The sequence below is a fragment of the Chiloscyllium plagiosum genome, unplaced genomic scaffold (assembly GCF_037043375.1).
Source record: "Chiloscyllium plagiosum isolate Xiang-an unplaced genomic scaffold, Cpla_swu_hap1 HiC_scaffold_26, whole genome shotgun sequence".
In the NCBI taxonomy this organism is placed as follows: domain Eukaryota; kingdom Metazoa; phylum Chordata; class Chondrichthyes; order Orectolobiformes; family Hemiscylliidae; genus Chiloscyllium; species Chiloscyllium plagiosum.
Window position 1 is genome coordinate 49,003,478 of NW_028270164.1, and position 13,482 is coordinate 49,016,959.

General features: G+C 46.7%; 1 protein-coding gene across 9 annotated transcripts in view; it reads right to left on the reverse strand.

Moving 5' to 3' along the window:
- Positions 1 to 7,423: 7,423 nt before the first annotated feature.
- LOC122562946 (tubby protein homolog) overlaps positions 7,424 to 13,482 on the reverse strand; it is a 131,131-nt gene continuing 125,072 nt past the window's right edge. For all 9 annotated transcript variants that reach the window (XM_087973699.1, XM_087973704.1, XM_087973703.1 and 6 more), the window contains one exon: positions 7,424 to 8,834. In XM_087973699.1, coding sequence (XP_087829825.1) covers positions 8,701 to 8,834 — 134 coding nt within the window. In that variant the 3' untranslated portion in view covers positions 7,424 to 8,700. The remainder of the gene's footprint in view (positions 8,835 to 13,482) is intronic.

A 13,482-nucleotide genomic window follows, 5' to 3' on the forward strand; every position in this document is an offset into this window, starting at 1 on the left:
GTTGAATATCCTGAGAAAAGAGTCCCAGTGTGTATGAAATAAATAAACATGTCTGGAAGGTTGACACTGTTCTCACTCTCCAGTGATTTTGAAATGAGATATATAATTACAGTACATGCTTTTGAATAAATCATTCTCCAAGGATTGGATAAAGCTTGGTGTCCATCATTTGAAACTTTTTAATTGAACTGGCAAATTACAATCCTTTTATTTCTTCTTTCAATCTTTATCTGGGTGTATCAATCAGTCTTGGTGAGTGTAGTTATGATCAAAGAAGATTGGATTTAAGTTATAAATAATAATTAGATTACCTTTTTGTTTATCTTTGTCCTACTAAAGTTACCGCATTTATAATAAACTGTTAATTTTTGTTTAAGTTTTAAAACTTGGTGTCCAAGTTATTTGTAGAGTCTTTTTAGGGACAACTGGTCAAATTTTGAGGGTCATTGAATATTTTATTTTCACTGTGTTGAGAGTTCCAGTGATAGCGAGGCTGAATTGGTTCGGTTTACTTTTCCTGGTCGTGACAACACATACTGAAGAGGGATGCAGTAAAGGTTCTCTCAGGTGATACAGAGGTTAAATTAGAAACACAGGTCAAATAGAATTTTTAAACTATTTCTTTCATAGGATTTGAGTATCACTGGCAAGGACAGTTGAGAATGTGGTGCTGGGAAAGCACAGCAGGTCAAGCAGCATCCAAGGAGCAGGAGAGTCGATGTTTTGGGCACAAGCCCTTCATGAGGGCTCTCGACTCTGATCTCCAGCATCTGCAGACTTCACTTTGGCCCGGCAAGACTAGTTGCCCATGAGGGAAGGTGGTAGTGAATTGCATTAAGAGACAGATGCTCTAATTAATTAGATTAGACTAGATTCCCTACAGTGTGGAAACAGGCCCTTCGGCCCAACCAGTCCACACCGACCCTCCGAAGAGTAACCCACTCAGACCCATTTCCCTGTGACTAATGCACCTAACACTACGGGCAATTTAGCATGGCCAATTCACCTAACCTGCACATTTTTGGATTGTGGGAGGAAACTGGAGCACCCGGAGACACAGGGAAAATGTGCAAACTCCACACAGACATCGAACCTAGGACCCTGGTGCTATGAGGCAGCAGTGCTAACCACTGAGCCACCGTGCCACCCCTAAATTACAATTATAATAGTGGTATTAGAATAGTGAGGTGGGTTGTTTTTGACCAGTGCAGATCCAATGGGCCAAAGGGCCTTTTTCAGTAAACCTCTAGGACACTATGAATAATTAAACAGGTTCAAGGAGCTGGCATAGTCTTTGCTTCTGTATCTTTGCTTAAAATGATGTGGAGATGTCAGTATTGGACTGGGATGGGCAATGTCAGAACTCACACGACACAAGGTTATAGTCCAACAAGTTCATTTGGAATCACAAGCTTTCAGAACACTGCTCCTTCGTCAGGTGAGGGGGAAGGAAGTACCAAAGAACAGAATTTTGATGCAGAGCGATAATGGTAAGACAATTCCAAGTAATTAAGGGTGTCAAAAGATGAACACAATTGGTGTCAACAGCTGAATAGCAAGTGAAGGGGTGGCCCTATGATTGGATTAATAATGACAAAAAAAATCTAAGGTAGGGTGGTGCTAGAGCCAAACCAAATGGTATAGGAGTTGGGATAAGAGTTGCGGTTCGTCCTTCGACTTTGTCTTGGTGTTACATTTCTTTCGCTTCATATGTTTGTATGAAGCACCCAAGAGCATTTAACTAATAAAAGGCATTTCCTAAATGCAAGCTGTTGCTCCTGTAACTGAGGTTTGTCTCAGATCTGTGACTCCTCCCTAGACTAGAATATATTCTTTACACTCACTCTGACTCCAGCAACATTGAGAGCCCAGAACCTCCTCACAAAATGGGCATAGTACACACAGGTCTGTTACACTCTCCAAGTCACAAAATGGAAATTACTTTTCTGGAGCTTTGCATGTTTCTTGTATGATCATTATTCTTTCTCACGGTCAGATGTCTCTGTCTCGAACACCTTCCAACTGTTACCTTGTCATATATTAAGCTATATCTGCATGAGCAATATTAATCCTTTCATTTTGCAAAGGAAACCTAATCTGCAAGATATTCTTTTTGTGAATAATCTGGGTTTGCTCAGTTGATCACAGAATCCCTAGAGTGCGGATAGAGGTTATTCACCCATCAAGTCTGCCCTGATCCTCTGAAGACCATCCCATACTATCCCCATAACCCTACTTTTCCCATGGCTAACCCACCTAGCCGCACACTATGGGCAATTTAGTATCTAAACTGCATACCTTTGGACTGTGGGAGGAAACCGGAGTACCCAGAGGAAACCCACACAGACACGGGGAGAACATGCAAACTCCACACAGATAGTTGCCCGAGGCTGGAATCGAACCCAGGTCCCTGGCGCTGTGAGGCAGCGGTGCTAACCACTGACCCACTGTGCCACCCACATCTTGCCTGTAGGTTGTGGGTTCTGTTTTACCACAGTGTTGAGGGTGTGCAACACTGTCAAAAAGATATCATCCATAAGATGAAATATTAAAGAGAGAGGTTTGTCTATACATTCAGATGGATTTAAAAGGTGCCATGGGGTGATCTTGAAGAAACGTGCAGTAGATGTTCCTGGTGCCCTGATCAATGCCTACCCTTTAATCAACATCCTGAAAACAGATGACTTGGTCGTTGTTATAAGATTAGATTACCTACAGGATGGAAAAAGGCCCTTCAGCCCAGCAAGTCCATACCGACCCTCCGAAGAGTAACCCATCCAGACCCATTTCCCAACCCTATATATACCCCTGACTAATGCACCTACACTATGGGCAATTTAGCATGGCCAAATCACCTGACCTGCACATCTTTGGACTGTGGGAGGAAACCGGAGCACCCGGAGGAAACCCACGCAGACACGGGGAGAATGTGCAAACTCCATACAGGCAGTTGCCTGAGGTAGGAATTAAACCTGGGTCCCTGGCGCTATGAGGCAGCAGTGCTAACCGCTGAGCCACCATGTCACCCTGTGTTGTTGTGTATGGGAGCTTACTGTGCCCAGATTGGTTGCTGCATTTTTTATGTTAAAACAATGACTGCCAGCTTTAGCTGTAAAATGGCTCGGCCAACTTAAGGGGCTATATGAATGCAAGTTATTTCTTGTTGTACAAACCGTACAAACCATACAAACTTAGCGTAATTTCAAGTTCCCTGCGAAAGAAAAGACACACTCCAATAGGTAGCCTCTGGGGTCTCACTAAGTCAACCAAGGCAGATTACTTCACTGCACTCCCCACACAACTCTGCTCAGATCAGGAAAGTGCTGGTCGTTAAGAGACAGATTGAGGAGTCAGAGTGACAGTGAAATTTCCAATAATATTGCACTCTGTAAGAGCCTGGAACGTGTACTTGGTGATTAACAAATGACTCCACGTCAGAAAATGCATTTCAATCTGAAAATAAAACCCACACTTTAGTTGCCCAGTTCGCATTCCTGCAATTTCCGACAGCCTGTATTCAAACAAAGCAGAACCCTTGGACAAGTGCTGACTTGAATCAGCAATTCATGCAAAGAATTTAGAAGGAATTTCTCTTCTTGAGAGTGGAGAGGGTGTGAATCAAGTCCACGCATTTAAAGGGAAACCCTGGTACATGTGCAGGGGAGAAGGGAGTGGATTATTAAGGGAGTGGGGGGTAGGGTTTGCTCTTGGTTAGGATGGTCTGAGTGGGAGAGGTGATTGGGGTGGGAGGAGATTCTTGGTAATAATATTGCCAGTGCAGATCATTGAACTGAACAATGTGTTTTCCCTGCTCTAGGTGCTCGTACATAAATACTACATCTGGGTGAACATCACTGACAGCAAAACGAGGAAAAGCTTTTTTGCACAGAGAAGGGCTAGCACCTGGAATTTGCAGACAGTGTGGTGGCGGCAGGTTCAGATGTGACTTTCAAAAAGAAGCATCTGAAGAGAAAAGAAAGCAAATTGCAACATTACAGGAAAAGGAAGTTGGTCATTGGGATGGACGTGATGGGCTGAATGGTCACCTTCTTTGCAGTAAATGGTCTACGATAATGCGGTCATTGTACCAGGTACGGTACGAAAGAGTGAAACGAGAAAACTAAGCACAAGGAAGTCTTGAGTTGTCTTAATGAGATTCTTCTACCTGCTTTTCAGGTTTGGTGTCACTGTCAACACCTGAGACAGGTGAATGGAGCGCCATCTGCTGAAACAGTTTGAATATTGCAGCACATTCCGTCTTGATCAATGAATTGCCTCCTTATATCGACGGGCAGCAAAAGAGCTTTACCCATAGTAAAGAAAATAATTTATGTGCACTAAAGACCACTGTAACTCAAAGTTTGTGAGAAGATTTGTAGCTCGGGTGCTCGTTGTTGTGGTTCTGTTCGCCGAACTGGGAATTTGTGTTGCAGACGTTTCGTCCCCTGTCTAGGTGACATCCTCAGTGCTTGGGAGCCTCCTGTGAAGCGCTTCTGTGATCTTTCCTCCGGCATTTGTAGTGGTTTGAATCTGCCGCTTCCGGTTGTCAGTTCCAGCTGTCCGCTGCAGTGGCCGGTATATTGGGTCCAGATCGATGTGCTTATTGATTGAATCTGTGGATGAGTGCCATGCCTCTAGGAATTCCCTGGCTGTTCTCTGTTTGGCTTGTCCTATAATAGTAGTGTTGTCCCAGTCAAATTCATATTTCTTGTCATCTGTGTCTGTGGCTACTAAGGATAGCTGATCGTGTCATTTCGTGGCTAGTTGGTGTTCATGGATGTGGATTGTTACCTGTCTTCCTGTTTGTCCTATGTAGTGTTTTGTACAGTCCTTGCATGGGATTTTGTACACTACATTGGTTTTGCTCATGTTGGGTATCGGGTCCTTCGTCCTGGTGAGTTGTTGTCTGAGAGTGGCTGTTGGTTTGTGTGCTGTTATGAGTCCTAGTGGTTGCAGTAGTCTGGCTACGAAAGCAACCACCCCAACACACACAAAAGAATTTGCATCAAGACACTATTCAAAAGAGCCACATCACACTGCAGTACACCAGAACTGCAAAAAGAGGAAGAAGAACACCTATACAATATAGTCGCCAAAAACGGATAGCCCCGCAATTTCATCAACAGATGCCTAAGGGAAAGACAACGGAATGAGGACATGCCGCAACCCAAAGGACTAGCCACACTACCATACATCAAGAGCATTTCCGAACTGACAGCTAGACTACTGCGACCACTAGGACTCATAACAGCACAAAAACCAACAGCCACTCTCAGACAACAACTCACCAGAACGAAGGACCCAATACCCAACATGAGCAAAACCAATGTAGTGTACAAAATCCCATGCAAGGACTGTACAAAACACTACATAGGACAAACAGGAAGACAGCTAACGATCCACATCCATGAACACCAATTAGCCACGAAATGACACGATCAGCTATCCTTAGTAGCCACAGACACAGATGACAAGCAATATGAATTTGACTGGGACAACACTACTATTATAGGACAAGCCAAACAGAGAACAGCCAGGGAATTCGTAGAGGCATGGCACTCATCCACAGATTCAATCAATAAGCACATGGACCTGGACCCAATATACCGGCCACTGCAACGGACAGCTGGAACTGACAACCGGAAGCGGCAGATTCAAACCACTACAAATGCCGGAGGAAAGATCACAGAAGCACTTCACAGGAGGCTCCCAAGCACTGAGGATGTCACCTAGACAGGGGGCGAAACGTCTGCAACACAAATTCCCAGTTCGGCGAACAGAACCACAACAACCACTGTAACTACTTAGCTTCACTGACATTCAGCTTTCCCACTGAGGAATCCATCATATAGTTCAAAATGACTTCTTGCACATCAATCATACAAATTGAACTGGGTTGGTGATAACCTGGTGTGAACAATTGTTCCCAGCTCCCTGTTTACAAAGTAAGGAACTGGACAGTGAGCTCTGTTTGGAAGCTTTCCCCTCTCCAGCTTAGCACACATTTAATAAGTTGATATGTGAGGCATGCATGCATATGGCTGAGGATAACTCTACAATTAAGTCAGTTTTGGTTTTGCACTTCATAGCCAAGGATAAACTCACAGGGTGTGATCAAAGATGGAAAGAGTCATGTTGGTTTTTAAAGAGCTTGTGGAATAGTGGTGCAGTGGTAATATCACTGGGCTAGTAATTCAGAGACGTGGGCTAATCCAATTAACAAAGTGTAGAGTTTGAGGTTAATCTTAGTGATGGCAACCATGAAAATATCAAAGTCAGAAATCACACGACACCAGGTTATGGTCCAACAGGTTTATTTGAAATCACAATCACTTGATGAAGGGAACGCACTCGAAAGCTTGTGATTTTAACTAAACCTGTTGGACTACAACCTGGTATTGTGTGACCTCTGACTTTGTCCATCCCAGTCCAACACTGGCAACTCCACATCATTAAAACATCAACTTTTGGAAAAACCCATCTGGATCATTAATGCTCTTTAGGGAAGGAAATCAGCTGTCCTGAATTAAAAAGCCAAAAGAACTGAGGAAGCTGTAAATCAGAAACAAAAATAGAAATTGCTGGAAAAGCTCAGCATTTCTGGCAACATCTGGGGAGAGAGATCAGAGTTAATGTTTCGGATTGCGTGATGTGAGGAAGAGGTTCTGAGGAGGAGTCACTCAACGTGAAATGTTAACTCTGACCTCTCTCCACAGATGTTGCTAGAAATTCTGAGCTGTTCCAGTGATTTCTGCTTTTGAATCTGTTGTCCTGTCCTATATGTGACTCCAGGCCCACGGTATTGTGGTTTACTCTTAGCTATTCTCTGAAATGGTCCTGCCAGCCACTGAGTTCGAGGGCAATTAAAGGAAAGCAAATGCTGGCCTTGCCAGTTCAAGCCACAAAGGATTAAATAAATGAGAGCTATACAGTTCGGAGGGTCTGAAAGTCTTTTTGAACAGATGGTGCATTGAGCTGGAAGAATGCATAAGATATAACATCAAAGGAACAAAGAGAGAAGAGTGCAGAGAAACTTTATAGAATAAAGAGACAAATTAAAAACTGAGATAGAGAAAAAGTAGAAAGGGGAGCAAATTACCTGCAGAGGCCCAAGCTGCTCTGTTTTATGTTCATGAGCACGAGACGGTTGGAAGTTCAGGCGTGGAGTTCACTGATTTTGGAGCAGCACTGAAATTTTTGCTGATCAGAGGATATCAGTAAATGTCAGAGTAGGTTATCTGTCGGTCCAGAGACTCTCATGTACTGGCTCCTTCCAGCTGCCAATCAGACTTGGATCCCTGAGCAGTTCTTCAGGCGCTATTATAAACCCCGGTAACTGTGTCCATCTCTGCAGCCACCGAAAATAACTTCACTGGACTTAAAGAATATGGTGATGCTAGGAATAAACACTCAACAGTCGGTGTGGTAATAATTTGGTGTTTTTATTTCATGTGCTGAAATGTATCCATTCACACAAGGAAATCCTGGGGTGCTATCATGTGTGAGGGCACCCTCTGGTGTTTAACTAACAATATACAAAGTAGAAAATATCAATGATCAGCACTTAGGTTGTATATGGGACTGGGGTTCCTCTGATCATCTCAATGAAAAAGGAAGCGTTAAATCCCACCTTCCAGAGCTGTAGGTATGTATCACTGTCCACTTTTCTGGCACAATCCAACCAGTTACACTGATATACATCCAATCATTACAACTTATTGTTTCCTCAGATACAGACTGGTATTTTTTCCCCAGTATTTTCTGCAGTTATCTCAGATTTTCCACTATCTGCCATTTTCCTCGATAATTACTACCACTTTAATGACTTTTACTTGAGAATTTTCTCTGTCTGTGGGCCCCTCACTGTGAAAGTGGTGCCTTTTCTAATCAGATTGTTCCCTCGGTTTCTGCCTGGAGGAAGCACTGATGTTAAATCAATGTCTTGCTTTGTGAAGCCTGTGGTTTTGATTCTCCCTGTCCCGGGATTTGTTCCAATCTCGCTGATGGGAAGATACAGAGCCCAAGGGGTTCCTTTTATTTAAAGGGGCAGGAGGTGGTCTGTAACGTGGTGTCTTCAGTTCTCAAGGAGCCACCAACCACACCAGAACATGCGGCGACAGTAGCGGGTGGTGCACTTACTGATGCACTTCTGCACAATAGAGTGGTGTGCTATTTTTAATAGCAAATGAATGGACTCTTTACAATGGACAGCTCAGTCAGAGAGCACATAACAAAGTTGGACACTCCTTCCTGATCATATTCCCACTTTAATTAATCAGGAAATGGTTTCCACTGCACAAAGCCTCAACATTGACAACTATTCCTATTTCATTCCGCTACTGAACTGAGAGGAAAGTTGGGAGTAGGCATTAAAAAAAAATGACTAAAAACATCACCTCCAACACTAGCCAAGAAACAAACTACAAATAAAAACCCCTAGAAAGTGGCTTCTTCATTTTGAAAGCCTTTTTCATCCATTTTGGACATTTGCTCTCTAGTTTGATTACACAAACTAGTAATTCGTTGTTTTTTTGCACCCTTTCCAATTGCCCTGGTTGACCCTGAGAAGATGATGCAGATGTGTTTGCCATCTATATTGCCTCTTTATTCTAAGACTAGTCTTAAGTAAAGCGCACTTCAGTACACATGATGCTGTGGGGAGGGAGGGGGGTTTGGGGGACTTGTGGTCAGCCACGCCAATCATTCACACGCCAGTTTCCCGTCAAAGCTGGAGAGGGCAATAGCGAATGCCTGCACGGCGCACATCGGGTAGCTGTAATCCATAGTGAATGCATCATCTGCCACACGCCCAAACTGCATCACAATGTAGTCAACTGTGAGGGAGCAAACATACAGCTGAGAGCTGGCTGCACATTGATAGATAATGCATTCAAACCCTAAAGGAACAGTTCTACAGTTGGCTTCGTGTGTCAGTACTCAAGAAATAATCATTCTCTGTTCCCTTCCCCAGCCTCCAGTTGCCAAGCTTCCCGGATTGTCCCCAAGATTCCAGCACCATCTCCTGGATGTCACAAATATTCCTCCAGGAGGACCTGGGAAAAGTCATTACAGATGTTTGCCACATGTTAATCGAACAAATGTTGGGAAATGGATTAAAAGGCTCCTTCAGCGAGTGAGGAAGTGTCTAAGTGGCTAACTGTTTGGTAGGGAAGGTGGCGCACTGAAGGGAAATATTTTGGGGAGCCAACAGCAGGAGCTTGGGGGCAGAGCACTTGGAGGTGGGATGTCACGTGATGAGACCTTCAGGAAATTGTCTGGTTTTGTGGGCTTTGTCCCCCATCGCAACCTAACCACACCAACCCCAATACACCACGGCCTCAACCACTGGTACCACTAACCTCATTACACTACTACCTCAACCACTGGTACCACCAGCCCCACTACACCGACTACCTCAACCACTGGTACCATGAACCCCACTACACCCACTACCTCAATCACTGGTACCACCAACGCCATTACACCCACTACCTCAACCACTGGTGCCATGAACCCCATTACATCCATCACCTCAACCACTGGAACCGCGAAACCCACAACACCCACCACCAACCTCATTACACCCATTACCTCAACCACTGGTACCATCAACCCCACTACATCCACTACCTCAACCACTGGTGCCACCAACCCCACTACACCCACTACCTCAACCACTGATACCAACAACCCCACGACACCCACCACCTCAACCACTGGCACCACCAACCCCATTACACACATCACCTCAACAACTGGTACCACCAACCCCACTACACTCACCATCACAACCACTGGCAACACTAACCCCATTACACCCATCACCTCAACTACTGGTACCACCAACCAAACAACCCCAATACATCCACCACCTCAACCACTGCTACCACCAACCCCATTACACCCATCACCTCAACTACTGGTACCACCAACACCACTACACCCATCACCTCAACCACTGGTACCACCAACCACACTATAGCCACCATCTGAACCACTGTTACCACCAATCCCACTACATCCACCACCTTAACCAGTGGTACCACCAACCTCACTACAACCACCATCTCAACCACTGGTAACACCAACTCCACTACAGCCACCACCTCAACCACCTGGTACCACCAACCTTACTACAGTCACCACCTCAACAACTTGGTACCACCAACCCCATTACACCCATCACCTAAACAACTGGTACCACCAATCCCACTACACCCATCAACTCAACTACTGGTACCACCAATCCCACTACACCCACCACCACAACCACTGGCACCACCAACCTCATTACACGCATCACGTCAACTACTGGTACCACCAACCCCACTACACCCACCACCACAACCACTGGCACCACCAACCCCATTACACCCATCACCTCAACCACTGGCATCACCAACCCCACGACACTCACCACCTCAACCACAGGTACCACCAACCCCATTACACCCATCACCTCAACAGCTGGTACCACCAACCCCACTACACCCACCACCTCAATCACTGGCACCACAACCCCATTACACCCATCACCTCAACCACTGGTACCACCAACCCCATTACACCCATCACCTCAACCACTGGTACCACCAACCCATTACACCCATCACCTCAACTGCTGTTACCACCAACCCCACTACAGCCACCACCTCATACACTGGCACCACCAACCACACGACACTCATCACCTCAACCACAGGTACCACCAACCCCATTATACCTGTCACCTCAACAACTGGTACCACCAACCCCATTACACCCATCACCTCAACCACTGGTACCACCAACCCCACTACAGCCACGACCTCAACCACTTGGTACCACCAACCTCACTACAGTCACTACCTCAACCACTTGGTACTACCAACTCCACTACAGCCACCACCTCAACCACTGTTACCACCAATCTCACTACACCCACCACCTCAACCACTGGTACCACTAACCCCACTATAGCTTCCATCACAACCACTGGTACCACCAACCCCATTACATACACCAACTCAACCACTGGCACCACCAACCCCATTACATCCACCACCTCAACCACTGGCACCACCAACCACACTACATTCACCACCTCAACCACTGGCACCACCAACCCCACTACACCCACCACCTCAACTACTGGTACCACCAACCCCACTACAGCCACCACCTCAACCACTTGGTACCACCAACCCCACTACATCCACCACCTCAACCATTGGTACCACCAACCCCACTACACACACTACCTCAACCACTGGTACCACCAACCCCACTACACCCCCTATCCCAACCAGTGGAACCACCAACCCCATTACACCCATCACCTCAACAATGGGTACCACCAACCCCACTACACCCACCACCACAACCACTGGCACCACCAACCCCATTACACCCATCACCTCAACAACTGGTACCACCAACCCCATTACACCCATCACCTAAACAACTGGTACCACCAACCCCACTACACTCACTACCTCAACCACTGGTACCACCAATCCCACTACACCCATTACCTCAACCACTGCTACCAACAACCCCATTGCACCCACCACCTCAACCACTGGTACCACCAACCCGACTATAGCCACCATCACAACCACTGGTACCACCAATCCCATTACATCCACCACCTCAACCACTGGTACCACCAAGCCGACTATAGCCACCATCACAACCACTGGTACCACCAACCCCATTACATCCACCACCTCAACCACTGGTACCACCAACCCCATTACATCCACCACCTCAACCACTTGGTACCACCAACCTCACTACAGTCACCACCTCAACCATTTGGTACCACCATCCCCACTACATTCACCACCTCAACCACTGGCACCGCCAACCCCACTACACCCACTACCTCAACCACTGGTACCACCAACCCCACTACATCCACCACCACAACATTGGCACCACCAACCCCATTACACCCATCACCTTAACCACTGGCACCACCAATCTCATTACACCCATCACCTCAACTACTGTTACCACCAACCCCACTACACCCACCACCTTAACCACTGGTACCACCAATCCAACTACACCCATTACCTCAACCACTGCTACCAACAACCACATTGCACCCATCACCTCAACTATTGATACCACGAACCCCACAACACCCACCACCTCAACCACTGGTACTACCAACCCCACTACAGCCACCACCTCAACTGTTGGCACCACCAACCCCACGACACCCATCACCTCAACCACTGGTACCACAAACCCCATTACACCTATCACCTCAACCACTTGGTACCACCAACCTCACTACAGTCACCACCACAACCACTTGGTACCACCAACCCCACTACACCCACTACCTCAACCACTGGTACCACCAACCCCACTACACCCATCACCCCCACCACTGGTACCACCAACCCCATTACACTCATCACCTCAACAACTGGTACCACCAATCCCACTACAGCCACCACCTCAACCACTGGTACCACCAACCCCACTACAGCCACCACCTCAACCACTTGGTACCACCAACCTCACTGCAGTAACCACATCAACCACTTGGTAGCACCAACCACACTACATCCACCACCTCAACCACTGGTACCACCAACCCCACTACACCCACCACCTCAACCACTGGCACCACCAACCCCATTACACCCATCACCTCAACCACTGGTACACCAACCCCATTACACCCATCACCTCAATAACTGGTACCACCAACCCCATTACACCCATCACCTAAACAACTGGTACCACCAACCCCACTACACCCACTACCTCAACCACTGGTACCACCAATCCCACTACACCCGCTACCTCAACCAGTGGTACCACCAACCCCACGACACTCATCACCTCAACCACTTGGTACCACCAACCCCATTGCACCCATCACCTCAACAATTTGTACCACCAACCCCAGTACACCCATTACCTCAACCACTGGCACCACCAACCTCATTGCACCCATCACCTCAACAACTGGTACCACCAACCCCATTAGACCCATCACCTCAACTACTGATACCACCAACCCCATTACACCCATCACCTCGACCACTGGTACCACCAACCCCACTACACCCATCACCTCAACCACTGGCACCAACAACCCCATTACACCCATCACCTCAACCACTAGTACCACCAACCCCATTACACCCATCACCTCAACCACTGGTACCACCAACCCCATTACACCCATCACCTCAACAACTGGTACCACCAACCCATTAGACCCATCACCTCAACTACTGGTACCACCAACCCAACTACACCCACTACCTCAAACACTGGTACACCAACCCTACTACACCCATCACCTCAACCACTGGTACCACCAACCCCATTGCACCTATCACCTCAACAACTGGTACCACCAACCCCATTACACCCATCACCTCAACTACTGATACCACCAACCACATTACACCCATCGCCTCAACCACCGGTACCACCAACCCCACTACACCCACCACCTCAACCACTGGTACC